A 24,913-nucleotide genomic window follows, 5' to 3' on the forward strand; every position below is an offset into this window, starting at 1 on the left:
AAAAAAAAAAAAAAAAACTACGATCACATAAGACTTGGAACTTTTTTCGAGTGAAAAGAAAATGAACAAATAACGTACAGGTGGCAATAGCAAACAAATCCACGTATGAGGTTCTACATTTTTAAAGTGGATCTTCCAACCACAAGAGCAATCTTCTGCTTAATAAATCCGCGCACCTATCTTTGGCGAGAAGAAAACGAGAAGTCAATCTAATTTCTTATTCGCTAAGCCAAGCTCGATCTATAAACACACACAAACAACGTATTCCTCTCTGCGTTTCACAGATAGAGAGAGAGAGAGAGAGAGAGAGATAGAGAGAGAGAGAGGCGGTGATAGCGGCTGACGGGTACGCTTGGGGCTTGGGGTTCCGACATAACATCCGATTTTCTTGTTCCTGAGCGGTTCTGTAATTGTGTAGGGTTAGGGTTTTACTATTGGTTCTGGGATTTTGGAGCACACTGGTTGGTTGTTTCTGCAGCTATGGCGTCGTCGACCAAGGTTATCAAGGTGCGATCTTTTGGAAGTTTCGGTTTCGAATTTGAATTTTTTTAATTGGGTTTTTGGTTTTGCGCTGTTTGGTTGATGGGAAAGTTTTGGGGCAAGGAAAATGGGTTTTTAAATTTGACATGCGACTGAGCTGTTGGGTGAAATGGGGTTCTTGATTGATGGACTTATGTTTGGGTTTTGGTAATTGGGGAGGGTTTATGTGATGATGACTTTTGAATTTTGAGTTCTATGATGCATCGGGTCTTTATTTGATCGAATGTTTATTTCTGGGAAAGATTGTTCATTTTTTGGATAATCGGCGTATTAACATGGTTAAGCTATCATCGGAGTATTACCATGGTTAATCTAGTTTTATGATCAATTTTGATTTTGTCATTTGCACTCAATTTGTGTTAACATTTTTTATTGTTGGGTCTGAAAAGATTTATTCATTTTCTGTATCTCTCTCTTGTAATACTGTTCTTGTTGGATGTATATGCTTATTAACTGTAATCCATTTGGAATAATTTATCTGTGTTTGTTTTCTATTCGAGGTTTACATGGTTGCGTTATCAGGATAATAATTAGTTTTCGGGTTTTTACCAACCACACTAGATGTTGGCATCGTATTATACAATTGTCAAACCCCTTAGACTGGTTATAGCTGTTGTGTTAATCTTAAAATATGAAAATTTCTTGAATTTTTGTAAATATTCTGGCCGGATAGCTGAATATGTAACTCTTTGTTAGTTATTTCAAGTAAGTTAACAGCGTGATGCAATCAATTTACATTCTATGCTTATTTGGTTACTTTCGCATGCACTAATATGTAACTGGTTGTCCTAAAGGTTCAATATGCGGAAACACTGAGGCGTTTCAATGCTAGTGTCAATGAGAACAATCAACTGGATCTTGACATGGTTGGATTGCGAGAAAAGATCTTGAGTCTTTTCAATCTCCACCCTGATGCTGACATTACTATGACGTACATTGATGAAGATGGTGATGAAGTGACTCTTATTGATGATGGTGATCTGCATGACACGATGAGGCAGAAGCTCAAATTCTTGAAGATATTTGTACAGATTAACAATGATAAATCTGCCAAGTCAAGTGGAAGTTCTACTCCTTTGAGGTCCCCTCAAGGTCCACCTCCAGTACCAAATTTTGATGCTGGTGCAGCACTGAAGTCCCTGCCAGAGCCATTTCGGGAATTTGCTTCTAAGTTTCCTCTTGAATTGGCTTCAAAAGCTGCATCATCCAGTCCGGTGTTTACGGAGCTTGTTGACTGGTTTTCAAAGATGGGCCTATCGTACCTGATTCCAGATGCCCAGGTTCAGGCCGAAGGAGATTCAGGCAAGCAGAGCGGTGCCTCTGGGAGTCACGTGGCTCCATCAGCTGCTGGTAATTCAAATGATCTGAAGGGTGATGGCAAGTCAAAACCCATCTTAAAGTCTGCAGCCGAGGAATCAAGCACCAAAAAAGGTCAGGCGACGGATTCTGTGAATGTGACCAAGGATGTGGGGATGTCTGATCCACCTCTTCATGCAACTGTTGATCTCAATTTCCTTCCTACTGATTCTTATCTATCAGGATCCACGCCTGTAAATGGTGCACCAGCTGGATCAAGTTTTCACACCAGTGATGCAAGGAAGGAGTCTAAGGAGCTTCCCAATGGTCTTCTCAATATTCAAAAGAAACTTCACAACAAGAAGCCTTTTGGTTGTGGTGCGTCAACAAGTTCAGCTTTCCTTGCGAGCCATATTAATGGTATGATTAGTAATCGTTTCAACGAATGTTCACTTACAGGGACTCCTATTGCAAATGACTCAGCTACTCCTGCTGCCTCTCGGCGTATTCCTTTCAAAAGAATTCACTCCAAAGCGATGGGTGGTATGTTCCACACAGGTGTTCACTGTGATGGCTGTGATTGTCATCCAATTGTTGGACCTCGATTCAAGTCAATAGTGTAAGAATGGAACTTATCAAATCTCTGATGCTAAGTTGGTAATGAAACTTTGTTGAACTCTCAATATTGATGTTACTTTCTGTTTCTTTTCTGCAGGAAAGAAAATTATGACCTCTGTCAGATTTGTTTTGCAAGTAAGGGTAGTGCGACTGATTACATTAGGATTGACCAACCTATCTCTTATCGTCATCCACAGCCCTTCAAGGGGTTGTTTGAGCAAGTGTGTAGATCCCTTTGATACTTTTTTTTTTCTTTCCCTTAGATACCATATTTTATTTTTGTTATGAATTTGACCTTTCCTTTTCATCCTTAATGGCAGCCTCCATGGGTCGGCCCCCCAGTTATGCCAAAAATCTTGAGAGGTTTAAGTATGAACCCAGGCCACCCTAAGCTTGATAGCCACTTTGTATTGGATGTCAATGTAATGGATGGTACATTAATAGCCCCATCTACTCCATTTACCAAAATATGGCGGATGCGCAACAATGGTAGTATGGTGTGGCCTCAAGGAACAACACTTGTGTGGATTGGGGGTGACAGATTTAGCAATTCAGATTCAGTCGAGATAGAGGTGCCATGCTTTGACATTGTTCTGGAATTGTTTGAGTCATGTTTAATATTTACATATTTGTTGCCTTTGCATATTTCGTGGGTTTTATGACACTTTCATTCATTTTTGTTTTAGTTCTTTTATTAGTGTTTTTTTTTTTTTTTTTTTTTTTTTTTTTTGTTGTCATTTTTTAATTTCATGATTCGTTATAGATTCCTGCGGATGGTGTGCCAGCTGAAAATGAACTCGATATTGCTGTTGATTTTACCGCGCCCGATTCACCTGGTCGCTACATCTCACACTGGAGGATGGCAACCCCGTCTGGCCAAAAGTTTGGTCAACGTGTTTGGGTTCTGATCCAGGTATCTTCCTCATTACAAAGCAGATATAGTTGTGCTTTTTTTATGACCTCTATTTATTTTTTTTTTGCATTCAGGTGGATGTTTTCCCAAACAACTTTACGCTCTAATGCCAGTAACTAGACAAATCTTCTTATCCTTTATTCCCTTGTGCAGGTTGATGCTTCCTTGAAGGATTCATTCTTTGAGAGCTTTCAAGGTCTGAACTTGAATTTGCCCCCAAAAGAATATGAAAAAATGGATGTGAACGTTCAACCAGCTGCTGTCAGTGACTTTCTCCAGCCTTCTGCTTCTACCCCACTCAAGGAACCAGTGAAGCCCGTGCCTACTGAACAGCTTGGACATGACCAGGAGCTCCACTTCCCCATCAACGATAGCTTGCTGGTTGGCCACAGCCCCTCTGCCCCTACTGAGCCACAGGGTCCTTCAACTGTGTCGTACCCCACTGTTGAGCCACAGGGTCCTTCAACTGTGTCATATCCCACCTTTGACCCACAGGGTTCGACTGTGTCGTATCCCATGGTTGATATCTATGAATCAGCCCCGCCCTCCCCCAAATCACCACCTGTTGTCAATGCACTGGCATCATCTGAAGGGACCAGTTCAAACAATGCTGTGGAAGATACCATGCTGAAGGAGCTCGAGGCGATGGGGTTTAAGCAGGTCAATTTGAACAAGGAGATTCTGCGTAGGAACAACTACAACCTGGAGCAGTCTGTTGAAGATCTCTGCGAGGTTTTGGACTGGGATCCTATCCTTGAGGAGCTGCAGGAAATGGTAAGTTGCACAACCCGGCCTTGTCTAAATCTTGCCGGATAGTTCATCTCCAAATTTTCGGTGTTTTCTGAGTACGATGGCTTTGTGCAGGGTTTCTGTGATACCGAAATGAACAAGAAGCTGCTGGTGAAGAACAATGGAAGCATCAAGCGTGTGGTTATGGATCTGATCAACGAGGAGCCGCTTTAGATGGAAGACAACTACTTATAAATCCTGTTAATATAACCCTAGTTATATAAATACATATGTGTGTGTGTGTGTGGTGTTTGTGTCCGGAATAATTGGCTGGCATTTTGCCATATGCAATATGATGCTTTGATTGCTTTTGGGGACCATGTGCATTGCTTTCTTATTATCTAATTATTTATTAAGTAAATTGGTACCTTATATCTAAGTATTGGATTTAATATAATCCAAGTTATGTATTCCTATCTCCCTTCACCTTTAATTTCTATATTTTTGGATGCCCCGCTTGACTTTATTAATAGTTCCGTTAGATGCAGGCATCAATATAGCAGTATCTCAAACCGATGAAGCGTCATGGTGCAAGATAGCCTTGAGAGGCGTTTTTAGCATTTTGGTTGCATGCAGTATCTCATACCGATCAAGTGTCATGATGCGGGATAGGCTTGAGATACAGTCGTTCCCGCATTCCAGTTGTAAGACCAATGTCGGTGCCTTTGAAAATAAGGTGGAGTTGGCAACTTTGCACGGCAAATTGGACCGACTTATCCTGTAACGTTTATTTAGTCAATGACTGAAACGTTGCAAGTGATTTGGGAGAGAAAGGACAAAGACTTTTTGCCGCTTTGATGCTAAACTCTCCTTTCCCACCGTTCGCCTCTCGGCTTTTTCCCCTTTCTTGCCACATATTTTCCTTCTTTCTGAGGTGGTCTCGTTATAAGTTCTTATTGAAAATGAAACATTGCTCGACTCCTTATATGTAACGGGTCAATGTTTGTTACTTATTTTAGACCGTATAGAACACTTCTCTTTTCGTTGAAAATTTTAAAATGTCGATCATTCCGCCTGAGTTCGGATGGCTACCAAAAAAATTTAGAATTATCTGAAGTCGGCTGAGAGGAGGTTAGATGACTAGCTGTGATTGAAGTGAAGGTACAAGTAGAAGAAAGGTGGGAAGTAGAAAGTACTCTTCTAATTGACTAGCTTTACTAGTTTACCCTCCATGTCGACAACATCAGTTTCCGTGTACTCTTGATTTGTTTATGGCTCCCACGAGCTTAGGGTAAGTTGACGATTGACTTTTTAAATTATATTTTTGATAAATTAATAGCATAAACTTTCTAATTAGTCGATTGACCTTTAACCGTTATATTTCAACCAATTTGTCGTTAATACATCCATGTATCAGCTAGAGCTATCAATTAAAATATGGCATGTATATTTAATTATTTAGTTGGTTGTCCTGGGTGACATGTAAGCAAAAATATTGGAAAGATTAATGCCCTTCAATTCGAGCGGATAGGGTCTATAAGCAAGGGGATAAATTGGCCACTTTACAAAAGTTTGGGTCTTTAATTTACCAAAAAAATTATTTAGAGGGTCAATTCAACTAAAATGGTAGTTCGAAATGTCATACGGCAGTTTCTTCTGCCCATTTAACTACAACATGAATTTGTTTGAAAATACTTTTTAAATGATTAAAAATATTTTTATAATATGTTTTTTTTTTTTTTTTTTGTAGAAAGTACTTCGAGTGATTTTTCAATATTCACTTATATGTCAAAGCGCTTCAACACTCCCCTCTGTCTCCTCTCGCTCTCTCCTCAAACACACACCCCCCGTGTTCTTAAAAACTTGATCTTTAGGCTCTCTCCCTTCCCATGATTCCATCTGCAGAACAAGATTGAAAGCACTGTGGCCCTAAGAGATTAATTATTCCCACAAATCCCATTTATTTAATCTCTATGATGGGGACCATGGAATTTTAATCAAACTAGTATATGTATGCAGCACTCTAGTTTTCACTTGGGGAAGTGCTTTTGCTAAGCTTCTGGTTTTGCCTTCTGAGGGATATTTTCTCACTTCCCCATAAAAATTTTCTAAGTAAAAAAAATTGCACTTTGGGCATTGAGCTTTTGCTTTGGGGCTTTTGCTGTCACAATCTCCTCTCTGGTAGGACATGTGGGGTTCCATGCTTTTGCCTCCCCCAAGGACATGTAAGTACTTCCTGTGAGTTTTATGAGCTTTGGGATGCTGCTTTTCCCTTTGTGTCAGCTTATCCACTCACACAGAATCAATGAATGAATTAGCTTCTGAAAAAGTGCTTTTTGGCTTTTGGGTTTCTGATATTGTGTGATATGGATGTAGGGCTTTGAAGTTGGATTGTTGGGTTGTGTAGAAGGATGGAATCTGGGAGTAGGTTTTACTCAGCTGATGAGTTCAGATTGGATGCCAAATGGCTGATTGATCCTAAGCATCTCTTTGTTGGACCAAGAATTGGTGAGGGAGCTCATGCCAAAGTCTATGAGGGCAAGTAAGTTGTACAGCTTCACCCTCACTTCACTTTCAATCTTTTGATTTTTCGAGTTTTCGATTTCTGCACTTGAATTCTTTGGTCTGCACTGGAGACCTTGTGTCTTGATTTGTGGCCAATGGCATTTCTGCGGTTCGCCTTTTCGCTTCAGTTGATAGTAATGTTGGTTAGATTTGCAAGTTTTTTGGCTCATCTTGTTTAGATTAGATGAACTACAATTGCTTTCTTGTGGAGATTATCAAAACATTTTCTTGTTTTGCATTCTGAACTGTATTTTGGGTTTTGCTGAAAATTTAATCTGGTTTAATGGTTAGATTCAAATTTTGATAAGATCCCGGAAATGGTTAGGTTTTCAGTGAACTGTAGTTCTGTAGAAGTACCTGATGAATTTCTCTTGACGGCGAAAAATGAGTTTCTTAAGTGATTAGATTGCAGCTTGCAAGTAATTACGGTTCACTTTGGAGATTTGTTGTGCTGCAGTTATCTCACTTCTTTTGATTTCGGCCTTTTGGATTCGAATCAGATACAAAAACCAGACTGTTGCAATTAAAGTTGTTCATAGAGGAGGAACTCCAGAGGAGATTATCAAGAAAGAAGGACGGTTTGCCAGAGAGGTTGCAATGTTGTCGAGAGTTCAGCATAAAAATTTAGTGAAGGTTCGGTTTAATTGCCGTTGTTTAGTTGTTAAGTCATCGGTGACTGGTGACAATAGTTAGATTGTGCAGTTATGAATGTCAAATTGTTATGTGTCGACATCTGATAATTAATAAAGGTACGCTGCCTCTCAACAGTTTATTGGTGCCTGCAAGGAGCCAGTAATGGTAATAGTTACTGAGCTTTTATTAGGAGGTACATTGCGTAAATATTGTCTAAACATGCGGCCAAGGTGCTTGGACATACGCGTTGCTGTTGGTTTCGCACTAGATATTGCGCATGCGATGGAGTGCTTGCACTCTCATGGGATCATACACCGTGATTTGAAGCCTGGTAACTTTTCAGATCCCGTTTTAACTGCTTTGAATTCTATTAGTGTGAGTACTGAGATTCACAAACTGTTTCGGAACTGAATTGCGTATTCCACAACTTCTCTAATAATGTCAAACAAACTCTGATGTCTCTGGATGTCGTATTTATTTTCTGTAGTCAATATCTTGTGAGTTTTGTCTGCACTGTTCAATCACCCAACTTTCTTTTGGTGTTAATAGTCATACGTTTAAGTTTCCGATTATGACTTGATTCTAATTTTAGTAAGATGGCGCTTCAAGGAATGGTAGAAGATTTCATTAAGAATAGAACCCGAGGGGATCTAAACTGAGGGCTATACACCGCTTGTAGTCGGTTTAGTCCCTCTCCAATTCCATTTTTGAATAAATTCTACGTATCTAACAACGTTCTATGTAAGACTTATCTACCATTTGTATGATTTAGGTCATCTGCTTGCTTAATTTTTTGGGTGCAGAGAACTTGCTCTTGACTGCAGACCACAAAACAGTTAAATTAGCGGATTTTGGGTTGGCGAGAGAGGAGTCATTAACAGAGATGATGACTGCAGAAACCGGGACATACCGTTGGATGGCTCCAGAGGTACTACTACCCTACTCCCCCCTCTTTCTCATGAACCATCACACTTGATAATACCTGCTTATTCGAGTTGATATTTCTTATGTTTGGGCAGTTGTACAGTACTGTTACATTAAGGCAGGGAGAGGGAAAGCATTACAACCACAAAGTGGACGCGTATAGCTTCGCGATTGTTTTGTGGGAACTCTTACACAACAAATTGCCTTTCGAAGGCATGTCAAATCTCCAAGCAGCCTATGCAGCTGCTTTTAAAGTAAACATATCTTCCTCATCGATATATTTCCAATATCAATCATTCATTACGTTAGTTTTTTGTCCAATGTGCTTGTGGTGCTGCTAAATTTTCCTGATGATTTATTCGATACTTTTTGTTTCAGAATGTGAGGCCTAGTTCCGAAAACATCCCAGAGGAGTTGAACATCATCCTAACTTCGTGCTGGCAGGAGGACCCAAACGCCCGACCTAATTTCAGCCAAATAATTCAAATGCTACTCGATTTTCTTTACACCATATCTCCTCCTAAACCTGCCATTCTGCCACGGATATTCACTGAGAACAGAGTCCTGCTGCCAGAGTCTCCTGGTACAAGCGCCTTGATGTCAGCGCGTGAAGGCTTGGGGGAGACGCCCAAATTAGGAGAAATGGAAGACAAACCAAAAGGTTTTTTCTTCTGCTTTAACCAGTGTTATTGAGTAGTTGAAGAGAATGTCCATAACGTCCGTCCTTGGGGTCAATAATGTTAGGAGGGAAGATCGTAAACACTAGAATCTAGTTCGATTAAGTATATTTCGTTAACATGGTACGTGTTTAAGCTGATCAGTGTCGAATTTCATCAAGTGCAATTGTCAGATGAATACACCAATCTGTATCTGTCCAATATTCTGCTGGATTATGTCAATGTGTAGGATCTTAACCCCGTTTTGATAATCTTGAACATCTAGCAGCTAATACTTTCGAGTACGGTTTCTTTGTGATGCTTGCTGGATAAGAAATCCAACTTAAATTCTTCATCGAAAGCGGCTTCCATATGCTCGGAAATTCTAAGCTGTTTAAACTTCACGAAAACGATTCAAACCTTGAATTAATGCCAACAGTATGTGTAAAAGCAACTGTTATGTTTCCGTAGATTCATCTGCGTGAGTTATTGCTCACTATTTTTGTGTAAAATTGCAACTGTTGAGAGCATTCACATAAAGGAAAATTTAACCAGAGCGAATTTCCGTCAGCCCGAATATCTCGCCTGTCACGCCGTTGAAGCGCCGGCAGAATCGCGTCAGATCAATATTGAACAAGAATTAGACAATAATGGTTGGTACATTAGTCATAATTCAAAAATATCTCAAATACAAAAGAGGCTGTGCAGTTCACCAATGGTCATTGCAAGAAACCCCCCCTTTGAAATGATGGAAACGATTCCTATCCCTGACAATAATTTCTCTGTTAAATACCTTCGATATCATCTTCGTTGCGTTGTGACAGTCCGTACAGACTCTTAAGATTTTTTGATATTCTAAGTGTAGTTCCGGGAGCTGTTCTGTTCAGACCGAACGCCATGGCCAGCTTCTCGCTGTGGTGGGATACCGAAGCTTCCTTATCGTCGTCCTCTGCATCTAGTCTTGCATCTGCTGTGTTTGGCACGTAGCTGGCCTCTTTAATCCATTTCATCATGTCGTGAGTTGCAATGTCATTTGATATCTAACCCGAGTGTGGAGTGTGGACATGCATTGTCTTCAGCGAAGAACTCATAAACAGCTCCATCCAACTCGATCATGCTACACACCCAGGAGCCTTCTCTATCCCCTTTTCTCTCATTTGATATCCAACCCGAAGAGCATCGTCAGTCCTGCCTACCGATGCATAAATGTTTGAGAGCAGAATGTACACCCTGCTATGAGGGGTCTCGAATGTTGTTATGTGTTTCAATGATTCCTCACCAATTTCGACATTCTTCTGTGCTCTGCATGAAGCCAACAATGTCCTCCAAACCACAACATTTGGTTGGATAGGCATATTCTTGATGAACTGATATGCCTCTTCAATCAACCCAGCTCGACCCAAGATATCAACCATAGAACCATAGTGCTCTATCCTCGGTTCAATTCTGAAATCTTTACTCATGCGGGTAAAAAGATTTCGACCCTCGTCAACCAGACCTGTGTGGCCACAGGCAGAAAGAATGGCAATGAAAGTCACGTCATTTGGCTTGATATTCTTTTCCTGCATCAATTGGAAGTATTCAAGCGCTCTCATGCCCTGTCCATTACTAGCAAGACCTTGAATTAGCACTGTCCAAGAGATAACGTTTACCGCAGGCATCCTGTTAAATGCTTCAATTGAACTATCAACGCACCCACATTTTGCATAGAAATCTATTAGTGTAGTTCCAAGGGTAACTGTGAGCTTCATTTTCTTCTTCTTTATATAAAACTCAACCCATTTTCCAGTTTCCAAAGCTCCAAGGACAGCACAGGACCAAAGCACACTGACCAAGGTCACCTCATTGGGATCCACATTTGCCTTCTGCATGTCATGAAACAGACCAAGCGCCTCCCTGCACCTATCTGCTTGGCTATAACCTGAAATCATGGCACTCCACGCAACATTATGTCTTCGATCCATTCGATCAAATAATCGTCTTGCAGTATCTACCTGACCACATTTTGCATACATATCAACCAGAGAAGTGACTAATGCAATGTTCCCCTTCAGCCCATTTGCTTCTATATACTCACCAATCCACTCTCCCAGCTCCAAATTGGCCAGTCTCCCACATGCTGTCAAAACGCTAATCAAAGTAACCTCATCAAACCCAACACCCAATTTTAACATTTCATCGAATCACGATATCTCCCCAACAACATTCGCTCCTCACGTAACCCCCCATCATCGAATTCCACGCCATTAGTGCCCTTTCGGGCAATCCATCAAACACCCGGCGGGCAACATCGAGCTCCCCACAACTTGCATACATAAGTATCATAGTGTTCTCAGTGAACCCATTTACCTTAAACCCACATTTCACAATGTGGGCATGGATCTGTTCTCCTTCCCTCAATGCTCTTAGTCTTGAACAAGCTTTCAGTACACTAGAAAACGTGAACTCATCGGGTTCAGCAGAGTTTTCGCGCATTTTCTTGAACAAAAGAATGGCCCCCAGAGGAGAATGCTGGTATATGAGGCTCCTTATCATGATGTTGCAGGCCAACGAATCGGGTTCGTCGACATTGTGAAAAATGGAGAGAGCATAGTCCATGGAGTTGGGGAGAAGAATGGCGGCGGATTCCAGGATGTTTTCGGTGATAGCGGGGTTGAGGAGGAGGCGGGTTTTGATGAGATGGGCATGGACTTGGTTGAGGTCTCTGGTGGTTCTGCATTGCTGAAGAATTAGGGTTTTGGGATTGTGTGGAAACTGGGGGATGGTAGTTACGACAGTTGTGGGTTTGGCGGGAGAGATGGGAAGGGTTGCTAGTGCCATTTTGTTCACTTTTGGGCTCTTTTTGAATGCCTTGAAGTACTGTTTTAAAAATTCCTGCCTAGTGCCACCTAGGCATTAGACGGCTGTCTACCGCCCTGATTAGTCTTTAGATATTTGAAAATTAAGAAAGTACACCTAGACCCGCTTAAGCGTCTGTCTAGCCCACTTAGGTGTTTGCCTAGCCCGCCTAAACCCGTTTAGGCACCGAACTAAGTCGCAACTCTCACTTACACAGAAAACCGATAACTTTCATTTTGCAATATGTTCTAATACTTTATAATTTGTATGTTATTTCATTTTGCAATTAATGTATCACAATACAATTAGTCCTTCTAAGCCCCCCTAGCCACCTAGGTGCTAGGTCCTAGCTCACCGCCCAACTAGAGTCTAACATCTTTTAGAATCTTAGTCTTAAATGGCTAATAACATATGTAATAGTTATATCTTCGAGATATTTGCATGTTACGTTGTCAGATTAAATCCCGACTAGACGTTCAAACAAAATTCACTTAACCAATAGTTCATACTCTGAATAAAAATTATGTAAAATCTAATTTAGTCTTGTATCGCCTCTCACCACGTGTTTGAAGGTCACTAGATACACAACATATCATCCAACGATGGAGCTACTACAAGGTCATTATAGTCGGTTGATTCAAATAACCTGTATTTTCGTTCTATAGTCTTTCAGTAATTTATATTTTCTTTAAAGTGAGAAGTGTGGATGTAAATTTCTGCTTTCTTTGGATTGACAAATCTACACCTGTAAAATAATAACACCTAAAATTAAGGTCAAAAACCTCACGCGCCCACGATGAATGGGGGGCTTTGGCCAAAGAATCTCTGATGCCAAAGTTAGAATTTTGAAAAGAATGTGTAGAGTGTTTGTGGGAAGCAAAAAGCCTCTTTAGGGGTAGCTCAAACTTACTGAATTTTGGAGATAAATGGAGTATGTATAGGAGTAAAGGAGGAGATGGGCTGGCTCTCTAGGGTTTAGGGGTGGTCGGCCCTATGTGGTATTTTAGGTGAGAATATTCTATAATATTTGTGTAAATAAATATCTTGAAGTAATTAGGTAAATATCCTAAATAAATGGAATTATGGTAACTTACTTGAAAAATATCTTCTTTAATTAGGAATATATTTATGATAAGTATAAATGATTATTCTATCATAAATACCCTTAACTTTTCTTACGGGTAGGGATGCCGTGAGCAATCGTTGATCTCTGCCTGCTCTACCTTAGTTACGCATGGTGAATGAAACTGCTCCATGCTCATTTAATAGGGGCAGTCTTGTCTTAAGAAACAATTCACGTGTCAGCTCCATGATTTTTGAAATTATTTTTAGCTCTACAAGAAGTGATCGAAGAAATGTATTTATATATATTTTCTTTGTAGAAACCTTTTTACAACCCCTTTTCCACAAATTTCTGCTTCCTTCACTGCACATAGGAATATGAGCCTTTATAAAACTATGACATTCAACACCAAGCTGGAAACTGCTGTTGAGACGCATTAAAATATTATGCCAAGGAGATATGTAATTAACGTTGGAAAATAATCCTATTTCTGGCTGACCCTTTCCAGCAAATATTAGATTCATATGCTTGAATCAACTGTTGAATAGACAAAAAGAATGAGAACTAGATGCCATACCCTTTTTATTTGACAAGACGATAATCTAATTTATAGAGAGAAAACATTGAACTCGAATGTAAGGAGGTCGGCACATTGGTTTGGTAAATTGGTTAAAACTACGTGAACATAGTTGGATTCCACCTATTTATTTGACAAGATGAAGTTCTAATTTACATAGATGGGAAATTCAAACTTTAGATAAAAAGGCCGATCGACATACTACTTTAATAAACAGACTTTACTCATGTCAGCAGACTAGATATATCACCCTTTTATTTGACTAAGATGATGATACTCTAATTTTAAAAAAAAAAAAAAAAAAAAAAAGGTTTGAACTCAAAGAAACGGGGCCGAAGGCAGGGCCATTCCTGACATTTTGGGAGCTTTGTGCAAATTTAATAAAAAACGTCCTCCTTATTATGAAAAAAAAAAAAAACTAATTTTTTGGACAATATATTTATACATAATTCAACAATCAATATTCAAACTTAATTAAAATCATTTTACTCTTAACAATTGAATAATCTACAATTTCCGTGAAATTATGCTTTAGGGTTCATCCATGGAAAAAAATGAGCAAGAGTGAAAGAGAGATACGAAAATACACTTGTGTTTGTGGAAAAAAGTAATACATAAGTTATTTTTTATTTTTAGAGAAAAGTGAAAGAAAGTAATACACAAGTTTTTCTTTTAATTGCTAAAAAAAATGAAAAAGGATATAGGCTCCACTTAATCAAATGTAATATAAATAAAATCATATGATGATAATTTTTTTTTTTTTTACAGTAAAAAAACTTATTTATTAAAAAACTTACTCATATGTAATATACAGGGTAGTGAGGATGAAAAGTTTTTGGGGCTCTTTGAAATTTGAGGACATGTGCCAATGGACCTTTTGCGCACCCCAACGCCGCTTCTGCCGACATATGATACCTTAAAAAGCTAGCCTACCTCACGTCAACAGAACTAGATGCCACCCTTATCATTTTAGAATAAAGGCCAAACCAATCTGCCTATAAATTGAAGCTTTTGCATTCTCCTAATGCTTCAAGTTCAACGTACCAGTGAATTTGTGATTGCAAAACAAAATGATGAGAAGCTACGAGTACCCAAGTTACCCAACCACTGTAGCACGATATTGTCCGCTTTGATCCAATTTTTTTTTTCTTTTCTCTCCTCACTCACATGGCAACCCAATCTCCTCTCCCTGTTCTACCCAATGTCTCCCATTTTCTTACGATCAAATTAGATCGTACGAACTATCCCCTTTGGCATGCCCAGATGCTACCCTTACTTCAAAGCTGCAATCTTGTTTCCTTTGTCGATGGAACAACCAAATGCCCGCCTGCATTCCTGAAAGATGATGCTGGCAACGTCACCGACTTGGTGAATCCTGAATTTGACACCTGGTTACAACAGGATGCCATGGTCATGTCATGGATCAACTCGTCCGTTCATCCTACTGTACTAGCAACCTTGATTGGGAAAACTAGTTCCCATTCTTCTTGGACCACTCTTCGTGAAAGATATGCCTCTCAATCCACCGGTCGTCTTTTCCAGCTTCGTAGTGAGTTAATGAATACTCACAGAGGTGATTCTTCCATTTCTGATTTTTTGGATAAAATAAATTGTCTTGCCGATACATTGTCACTCTCTGGTGCTCCTATCTTCGATTCGGATTTAGTTGCTGTTATCCTTAACAATGTTGGCCCAGCATATGAAAGTACAGTTTCCTCCGCTCAAGCTCGTGAGGAAGCCATCAGCTATGGTGCACTTGAAGCCCTTCTCCTAGGTGCTGAACGCCGGCACAAGATGCACTGCTCTATTGTTGCAGAAACTGGACCCACAGCTCTCGCTGGCACTCAAGGTGGTCATGGTGGCAGCCACGACAATCGTGGTTGTGGAACGTTCTCTTCCTCTTCTCGTGGAGGACGTGGTTCCTCATCAACTATGAGAAATCAGTACAGGCCTGCCAATCTCAATCATCATCCTGGAGCTCAGTTTCGTGTTATCCATGATGGTGTTCTTGGTGCTCCTCCTTCTTTTGGACGCATACACTGCCAAATTTGTCGCCGTCCGGGTCATTCTGCGATTAACTGCTACAATCGCTTAAACATGGCGTATGAAGGCCGTGTTCCCGCACCCAAACTCCAAGCCTTTGCTGCTGCTGCACCATTGTCTTCCGCCTCCACTCCTACAATTCAAAATTGGTTATTTGACTCCAGCGCCAATGCGCACATCACCAATGACCCTAGACAAGTTAGTAATCCACGGCCTTATAATGGCACAGATCATGTCAGAGTCGTGGGTGGAACAGGTTTGGATATCACTCATATTGGTTCCTCTTGCATTCACACACCACACCATACATTTAACCTTCCCAATACCTTACTTTGCCCAAATGCTTCTACTAATGTCATTTCAATCCATCAGTTTACCAATGATAACAACTGTTCCCTAACACTTTACCCTACCTCTTATCATGTCCAGGATCTTCACACGGGGAAGACCCTTTTCCACGGCCGGAGTAGGAATGGTTTCTACCCTTTTTCATATGTCTCATCAAATAATAGTGGCGTCCATGCATTTGTAGGAAGTAAAGTGTCAAATACTATGTGGCACTCTCGATTAGGGCATCCATCATCCAATGTTTTGAAGTTTTTAATTAATCGAAATAAATTACCACTTAGTGGTAATGTAACTCCTGACTTTTGCCACTCCTGTCCCTTAGGTAAAAGCCATAAGTTACCATTTAGTTTGTCTACTTTTGTTTCCTCTTTTCCATTAGAAATTATTCACTCTGATGTATGGACTTCTCCCTCTTATTCAATGAATGGTTTTAAGTATTACGTTGTGTTCGTTGATGATTTTTCTCGTTACTCTTGGCTATTTCCTTTAAAATTAAAATCGGATGTGTTTGCTACATTTGTGTCATTTAAAAAGCTTGTTGAAAATATGTTTAACCAAACCATCAAATCGTTTCAATCTGATAGAGGCGGAGAATTTGTAAACACTCATTTCAAACAATTCTTTGCTAATCATGAGATTAATCATCGTCTTACATGTCCTCATCACCCTGAGCAAAATGGCATTTCCGAAAGAAAACATCGTCATTTAGTTGAAACCGGGTTAATATTACTTGCTTATGCCTCTGTTCCCACCTCCTTTTGGGATGAGGTGTTTCACATTGCCACTTATCTAATTAATCGGCTACCAACCAAAGTTTTAGGTGATGAGAGTCCTTTTCAAAAAAAATTTTCAAAGCCTCCTCAATATGATTTTTTAAAAGTTTTTGGTTGTGCTTGTTTTCCATATCTTCGACCCTATAACACAACCAAACTTGAATTTCGATCCAAAAAATGTGTTTTCTTAGGTTATTCCTTAAACCAACAAGGATATCGGTGTTTAGGTCTACAGGTCGTATTTTTCTTTCTCGCCATGTTATTTTTGATGAGAAGTGTTTTCCATTTAAAAAAACCACTCCTACTACAGCTACGACTTCCTCATCCGTTTCCCCTTTCCTACTTTTTGATTCATACCCTTCATCCCTTCACTCTTATCCTCCACCGACTCCACTGCCTCACTCCAATCCTACTCATATTAACACTCCTCAAACCACCCCACCTGTCCCATCTCAACAAACCCCACCTCAGCCATCATCTCTCTTCATAAACTCACCAACTACACAAACTCACCCATTACCTCCCACGCACACCCCGACACCCTCTCCTACCCCTGACGTAGCACCTATCCTAGAACTCTTACCTGTGAATGCAAGTTTACCAACTACTTCTATTGGTCATCAAATGATCACTCGAGCAAAAGATGGCATAAGGAAACCCAATCCTAAATATAGTTTTCACACTGTTTTAGCTAACGATATTATTGAGCCGACTTGTTTTTCCCAGGCCAATAAGTCTCCTGAATGGAGAATAGCTATGGATACGAGTTCAATGCCTTGCAACGTACCGGCACATGGACTCTCGTTCCCGTTCAACCATCAATGAATGTACTGCCGAATAAATGGGTCTATCGCATTAAAAGAAAATCTGATGGTTCCATTGAGCGATATAAAGCTCGTCTTGTTGCCAATGGATTTCACCAACAAGAAGGTATTGATTACAGTGAAACATTTAGTCCTGTTGTGACTCATGCCACCATTCGTATGATATTGTCCATTGCTTTACACTATCAATGGCCCATTCGACAACTTGATGTCCACAATGCATTTCTTCATGGCACACTAGCTGAGGAAGTTTACATGCGTCAACCTTCAGGTTTTGTTGATCCTCAATTTCCTTCTCATGTTTGTCGTTTACGCAAGTCATTATATGGCTTGAAACAAGCACCTCGTGCCTGGTTTCAATGTTTTTCCCATCATCTTGAAGACTTGGGATTCATTGCTTCTGTTGCCGACTCTTCCCTTTTCACATTCTTCAACGGGAAAAATGTGGTCTACTTATTAATTTACGTGGATGATATTCTTATTACAGGAAATGATACTTCACAAATTTCCAGTCTGATTGCACAACTCGGCAATATGTTCTCTATGAAGGATCTCAGTCCTCTAAGTTATTTTCTGGGGATGGAAATAAAGCGTACCTCTCAGGCCATGTACTTATCTCAATCCAAATAAATTCTTGACCTTCTCACAAGGACAAATATGGCTGATGCAAAGCCACTGACTACTCCCGATGCTCTTGGACGTAAACTCAGCTTATATGAGGGTGAACCTCTTTCTGATGGCACTACATTCCGAAGTGTGGTAGGTGCTTTACAATACTTGCTTTTCACACGTCCCGACATCGCCTTTGTCGTAAATCAGGTATGCCAATACATGCATTCTCCCACTACCAATCACTGGGCAGCAGTGAAGCGAATTCTTCGCTATTTAAAAGGCATTCATGATCATGCTCTAGTCTACACACCCAGTTCCTTGGCGCTCACGGCTTTTGCCGATACTGACTATGCGGGTGATCCTGATGATCGCTGATCCATAGGTGGTTATTGTATGTTTTTGGGGGATAATCTTATCTCATGGAGCTCCAAGAAGCAACGCGGTGTATCTTGGTCTAGCACAGAGGCCGAATATCGTCAGTTAGCATACACAGCAGCCACTTTATCATGGTTTCGACAACTTTTTCGAGACCTTCACTTATCTGTTGCACCTCCACGTCTATGGTGTGATAACATAAGTGGCCTAGCAGTTGCTTCCAATCCAGTCTATCAAGCACACATGAGACATATTGAAGTAGATTATCATTATGTTCGTGAAAAGGTTGTTTTTGGAAGGAAGTTGATGTCGGATATATGGCTACTACAGATCAACTTGCTGACTTGTTAACCAAAGGCCTTTCATCGTCTCGTTTCTCATATCTTCTCTCCAAGCTTCCCGTTCGTCAGCGCCCGTTAAGCTTGCGGGGGAGTGATAAACCATATCAACCATATAAGTCGAAAATTGTGCCAGTCAGCAAATCCCAGCTCCCACCATTCAAACAGATTGCCACAGTTCAAATATCAGTCAAAGGATATATGAATAATCCTAGCTTATCTACATCTCTTTGTAATTTGTTCAGTTCTAGCTTATCTATATCTCTTTGTAACCTATTCAGTTGTTTTGTAAATCTGAAATACTTGTAATCTGTAAAAAACAGTTTCATGTAATCTCTATAAATATGAAGTCATTGACTCACTCAAAGATAACTGAGTTGAGCTTATGCAATTCAGATTTTCATACCCTAATTTAGTTTCTTTCACCCTCACCACCCTCATGCCCAAACCCTATGCAACAACCAGGCCCCTGGAAGAGAGAACTACGGCGGTCAATACTACGAACAGTGTCAGCAGAAGCAGCACCACATCCCGGAAGTTCACAAGACGGTTGAAGTGACCGAGAGAGTCACGCAGTGCGATGCAACGGGAATTGGGTTGTTTTTGAGGAAACTGTTGACGTTGATGAGGATGATTACAACAAGCAGAAGCCCAAGGGGGTTGAGCTCTTCAAGTGGAGGATGTTCAAAGCGGGCTAAGGCGCCGAAGAATCCTTGAAAAGGATGTTTGGCAGGCAGGCAAACATTTGTTACTCGGTACTAATAAATAAAGTGCCTGTCCTTTTATCATGCTAAACTTCCTTAATCAGGCTCTTAATCTCAATAGGTTGCCATAATTGTCATGTGAAATGTATTTCACTTACTAAATAAACAAGTTATTATTATTAATTATTATTGTTGGTACTACTTTACCTATTGAAATAAGACTGCAGCAGCAGCAGCAGCGGCATGAGTGATATTTACTTGTGCAGCAAGTAAATGCGAAACACTTTGTGATGACTTTGAGAATTGACGGTAACAGAACTAATGCTAAATGCTAAAACCTTTGTGCTTTTGCGGTGAGACGGGCAAAAACATCTTATGAAATCCAGCTCCACCTCATGCCTTATGCCATCTGAAGAACTTAATTTGGTTCCCAACATAGTTTTGCAACTTTCATCATTCCAAAGTCAATCAAAAGATTCAAAACCAACTCTTGGTAACATCCGGCGACACGCTATTCACTTGCTAAAGTTACAACATGCAGTACTAGTTTAGCTTAACACAAAGATTTTGATCGCCAACAAAGCACATGAATATTGAAAGACAACAATTATTTTCTTCACGCATACAGAAAAAAAGTAGTGTAAAAAACGTGGATAATATTCGAAGAAAACTATATATATATATATATATTAAAATCGATGTAATTCGCACTAACAAGAACGATAACGCTGCAAAAAATCAAGGACCCGAATTACGTATCCTCATCAGGTGGCATATCTGCCTCATCAAATCTCCTTGAAAACATTGTATTGAAAAAACTTCTAAGGCTGTGCTTGCTCTCCCTACGTCTCCGATGGACTCGAGCCGAACTCTCGAACTCATCAAGGACTAGACCCGTCTCTGGTGGTTCTGCATTGCTGAAGAATTAGGGTTTTGGGATTGTGTGGAAACTGGGGGATGGTAGTTACGACAGTTGTGGGTTTGGCGGGAGAGATGGGAAGGGTTGCTAGTGCCATTTTGTTCACTTTTGGACTCTTTTTGAATGCCTTAAGTACTGTTTTAAAAATTCCTGCCTAGCGCCACCTAGGCATTAGACGGCTGTCTACCGCCCTGATTAGTCTTTAGGATGTTTGAAAATTAAGAAAGTACACCTAGACCCGCTTAAGCGTCCGTCTAGCCTACTTAGGTGTTGGCCTAGCCCGCCTAAACCCGTCTAGGCACCGAACTAAGTCGCAACTCTCACTTAGACAGAAAACTGATAACTTTCATTTTGCAATATGTTCTAATACTTTATAATTTGTATGTTATTTCATTTTGCAATTAATGTATCACAATACAATTAGTCCTTCTAAGCCCCCCTAGCCACCTAGGTGCTAGGTTCTAGCTCACCGCCCAACTAGAGTCTAACATCTTTTAGAATCTTAGTCTTAAATGGCTAATAACATATGTAATAGTTATATCCTCGAGATATTTGCATGTTACGTTGTCAGATTAAATCCCGACTAGACGTTCAAACAAAATTCACTTAAACAATAGTTCATACTCTGAATAAAAATTACGGATTATAAATATTGTAATGTAAAATCTAATTTAGTCTTGTATCGCCTCTCACCACGTGTTTGAAGGTCACTAGATACACAACAGATCGGCCAACGATGGAGCTACTACAAGGTCATTATAGTCGGTTGATTCAAATAACCTGTATTTTCGTTCTATAGTCTTTCAGTAATTTATATTTTCTTTAAAGTGAGAAGTGTGGATGTAAATTTCTGCTTTCTTTGGATTGATAAATCTACACCTGTAAAATAATAACATCTAAAATTAAGGTCAAAAGCCTCACGCACCCACGATGAATGGGGGGCTTTGGCCGAAGAATCTCTGATGCCAAAGTTAAAATTTTGAAAAGAATGTGTAGAGTGTTTGTGGGAAGCAAAAAGCCTCTTTAGGGGTAGCTCAAACTTACTGAATGTTGGAGATAAATGGAGTATGTATAGGAGTAAAGGAGGAGATGGGATGGCTCTCTAGGGTTTAGGGGTGGTCGGCCCTATGTGGTATTTTAGGTGAGAATATTCTATAATATTTGTGTAAATAAATATCGTGAAGTAATTAGGTAAATATCCTAAATAAACGGAATTATGATAACTTACTTGAAAAATATCTTCTTTAATTAGGAATATATTTATGATAAGTATAAATGATTATTCTATCATAAATACCCTTAACTTTTCTTACGGGTAGGGATGCCGTGAGCAATTGTTAATCTCTGCCTGCTCTACCTTAGTTACGCATGGTGAATGAAACTGCTCCATGCTCATTTAATAGGGGCAGTCTTGTCTTAAGAAATAATTCACGTGTCAGCTCCATGATTTTTGAAATTATTTTTAGCTCTACAAGAAGTGATCGAAGAAATGTATTTATATATATTTTCTTTGTAGAAACCTTTTTACAACCTCTTTTCCACAAATTTCTGCTTCCTTCACTGCACATAGGAATATGAGCCTTTATAAAACTATGACATTCAACACCAAGCTGGAAACTGCTGTTGAGACCCATTAAAATATTATGCCAAGGAGATATGTAATTAACGTTCGAAAATAATCCTATTTCTGGCTGACCCTTTCCAGCAAATATTAGATTCATATGCTTGAATCAACTGTTGAATAGACAAAAAGAATGAGAACTAGATGCCATACCCTTTTTATTTGACAAGACGATAATCTAATTTATATAGAGAAAACATTGAACTCGAATGTAAGGAGGTCGGCACATTGGTTTGGTAAATTGGTTAAAACTACGTCAACATAGTTGGATTCCACCTATTTATTTGACAAGATGAAATTCTAATTTAGATAGATGGGAAATTCAAACTTTAGATAAAAAGGTTGATCGACATACTATTTTAACAAATTGACCTTACTCATGTCAGCATGCTAGATATATCATCCTTTTATTTGACCAAGATGATGATACTCTAATTTAAAAAAAAAAAAGTTTGAACTCAAAGAAACGGGGCCGAAGGTTGGGCCATTCTTGACATTTTGGGAGCTTTGTGCAAATTTAATAAAAAGGTCCTCCTTATTATGAAAAAAAAAAAACTAATTTTTTGGACAATATATTTATACATAATTCAACAATCAATATTCAAACTTAATTAAAATCATTTTATTCTTAACAATTGAATAATCTACAATTTCCATGACATTATGCTTTAGGGTTCATCCATGGAAAAAATGAGCAAGAGTGAAAGAGAGATACGAAAATACACGTGTTTGTGGAAGAAAGTAATACACAAGTTAATTTTTTATTTTTAGAGAAAAGTGAAAGAAAGTAATACACAAAATTTTCTTTTAATTGCTAAAAAAAATGAAAAAGGATATAGGCTCCACTTAATCAAATGTAATATAAATAAAATCATATGATGATAACTTTTTTTTTTTACAGTAAAAAAACTTATTTATTAAAAAACTTACTCATATGTAATATACAGGGTAGGAGGATGAAAAGTTTTTGGGGCTCTTTGAAATTTGAGGACATGTGCCAATGCACCTTTTACGCACGTATGATACCTTAAAAAACTAGCCTACCTCACGTCAGCAGAACTAGATGCCACCCTTATCATTTTAGAATAAAGGCCAAACCAATCTGCCTATAAATTGAAGCTTTTGCATTCTCCTAATGCTTCAAGTTCAACGTACCAGTGAATTTGTGATTGCAAAACAAAATGAGGAGAAGCTACGAGTACCCAAGTTACCCAACCACGCACGAAAATGGGCAAGACTATTACTCCCACGTGCATAGGTTGACAACAGCCCCTAGTGTCCTCACTGACGTCCCTCACCACCCTCATGGCCAAACCCTATGCAACAACCAGGCCCCTGGAAGAGAGAACTACGGCGGTCAGTACTACGAACAGTGTCAGCAGAAGCAGCACCACATCCCGGAAGTTCACAAGACGGTTGAAGTGACCGAGAGAGTCACGCAGTGCGATGCCAACGGGAATTGCGTTGTTTTTGAGGAAACCGTTGACGTTGATGAGGATGATTACAAGAAGGAGAAGCCCAAGGGGGTTGAGCTCTTCAAGTGGAGGATGTTCAAAGCGGGCTAAGGCGCCGAAGAATCCTTGACAAGGATGTTTGGCAGGCAGGCAAACATATGTTACTCGGTACTAATAAATAAAGTGCCTGTCCTTTTATCATGCTAAACTTCCTTAATCAGGCTCTTAATCTCAATAGGTTGCCATAATTGTCATGTGAAATGTATTTCACTTACTAAATAAACAAGTTATTATTATTAATTATTATTGTTAGTACTACTTTACCTATTGAAATAAGACTGCAGCAGCAGCAGCAGCGGCATGAGTGATATTTACTTGTGCAGCAAGTAAATGCGAAACACTTTGTGATGACTTTGAGAATTGACGGTAACAGAACTAATGCTAAATGCTAAAACCTTTGTGCTTTTGCGGTGAGACGGGCAAAAACATCTTATGAAATCCAGCTCTACCTCATGCCTTATGCCATCTGAAGAACTTAATTTGGTTCCCAACATAGTTTTGCAACTTTCATCATTCCAAAGTCAATCAAAAGATTCAAAACCAACTCTTGGTAACATCCGGCGACACGCTATTCACTTGCTAAAGTTACAACGTGCAGTACTAGTTTAGCTTAACACAAAGATTTTGATCGCCAACAAAGCACATGAATATTGAAAGACAACAATTATTTTCTTCACGCATACAGAAAAAAAGTAGTGTAAAAAACGTAGATAATATTCGAAGAAAACACTATATATATTAAAATCGATGTAATTCGCACTAACAAGAACGATAACGCTGCAAAAAATCAAGGACCCGAATTACGTATCCTCATCAGGTGGCATATCTGACTCATCAAATCTCCTTGAAAACATTGTATTGAAAAAACTTCTAAGACTGTGCTTGCTCTCCCTACGTTTCCGATGGACTCGAGCCGAACTCTCCAACTCATCAAGGACTAGACCCGTCTCTAACCTTTTCGACACGGCAACAATCTCATAAGCATCCCATAGTGACTGCCCAAAATCCCATTTTTCATAACCACTCTGATGTGCACTAGCTGATGATGATTTTCTCATTGCTTCAAGCTTGAACCGGGACGGTGACTTACCTTTGTAGTTTCTCCGGTGGGCATCAAATTCGGACATGGGCCGGGAGTTGCCGGAGTGGCTGTACCAAGCTTGTGCCACAGCCTTGATGATTTCGAGTTCTCTATCGACATCTTCAAGCTGTAACTTTTGCTTCATGGTGAGTTGTCTTTGTTATCTAACGACGTCTTGTATGTGCCATGTTATCTTTTGGGCAACCTAGAACCTCACAAGTCACAATTGGTACCACGTAAACGAGATATAAGTTAGGCAACCATATCCTTTTTGTGGGCGTAAGAATTTTATCTTTCACAAGCATGTGAGGTAAGCACATAATGGGCAAATGGGCAAATGGGCTGGGCTAGTCCCCATTTCTGACGTTGCAAAATAAATTGAAGGGAATAGCGAGAATTAAACTTTTGT

General features: G+C 39.6%; 3 protein-coding genes and 1 pseudogene across 6 annotated transcripts; 2 read left to right on the forward strand and 2 right to left on the reverse strand.

Annotated features, from left to right (window-relative positions):
• The first annotated feature begins 149 nt into the window (after positions 1–149).
• Positions 150–4,476, forward strand: LOC137712676 (protein NBR1 homolog). 4 transcript variants are annotated; one of them, XM_088683862.1, is made up of 9 exons: positions 150–507; positions 1,335–1,971; positions 2,080–2,214; positions 2,296–2,455; positions 2,552–2,675; positions 2,775–3,026; positions 3,218–3,367; positions 3,521–4,141; positions 4,232–4,476. In XM_088683862.1, exons 1-9 carry the CDS (start codon positions 481–483, stop codon positions 4,328–4,330), a joined length of 2,205 nt encoding a protein of 734 aa, XP_088539988.1. In that variant the 5' UTR covers positions 150–480; the 3' UTR covers positions 4,331–4,476. The 4 variants fall into 4 exon arrangements, with proteins under 4 accessions (XP_088539988.1, XP_068307905.2, XP_068307907.2 ...); XM_068451804.2 differs by having other exon boundaries at positions 1,335–2,214; XM_068451806.2 differs by having other exon boundaries at positions 2,080–2,455.
• A 1,462-nt stretch (positions 4,477–5,938) lies between these two features.
• LOC137713128 (serine/threonine-protein kinase STY13) lies at positions 5,939–9,167 on the forward strand. The gene is made up of 7 exons (XM_068452388.2): positions 5,939–6,321; positions 6,473–6,638; positions 7,162–7,294; positions 7,430–7,625; positions 8,098–8,222; positions 8,314–8,472; positions 8,597–9,167. The coding sequence occupies exons 2-7, from the start codon at positions 6,508–6,510 to the stop codon at positions 8,909–8,911; spliced, it is 1,059 nt and encodes a 352-aa protein (XP_068308489.2). The 5' UTR covers positions 5,939–6,321; positions 6,473–6,507; the 3' UTR covers positions 8,912–9,167.
• A 309-nt stretch (positions 9,168–9,476) lies between these two features.
• On the reverse strand, positions 9,477–11,728 carry LOC137713990 (pentatricopeptide repeat-containing protein At5g66520 pseudogene; annotated as a pseudogene).
• Positions 11,729–24,134: 12,406 nt separating this feature from the next.
• Positions 24,135–24,710, reverse strand: LOC137712085 (uncharacterized). The gene has a single exon (XM_068451229.2). It carries the CDS (start codon positions 24,647–24,649, stop codon positions 24,224–24,226), a length of 426 nt encoding a protein of 141 aa, XP_068307330.1. The 5' UTR covers positions 24,650–24,710; the 3' UTR covers positions 24,135–24,223.
• Positions 24,711–24,913: the final 203 nt, after the last annotated feature.

The sequence above is a fragment of the Pyrus communis genome, chromosome 14, assembly GCF_041283825.1.
Source record: "Pyrus communis isolate YQ-2024b chromosome 14, ASM4128382v1, whole genome shotgun sequence".
Lineage (NCBI taxonomy): Eukaryota > Viridiplantae > Streptophyta > Magnoliopsida > Rosales > Rosaceae > Pyrus > Pyrus communis.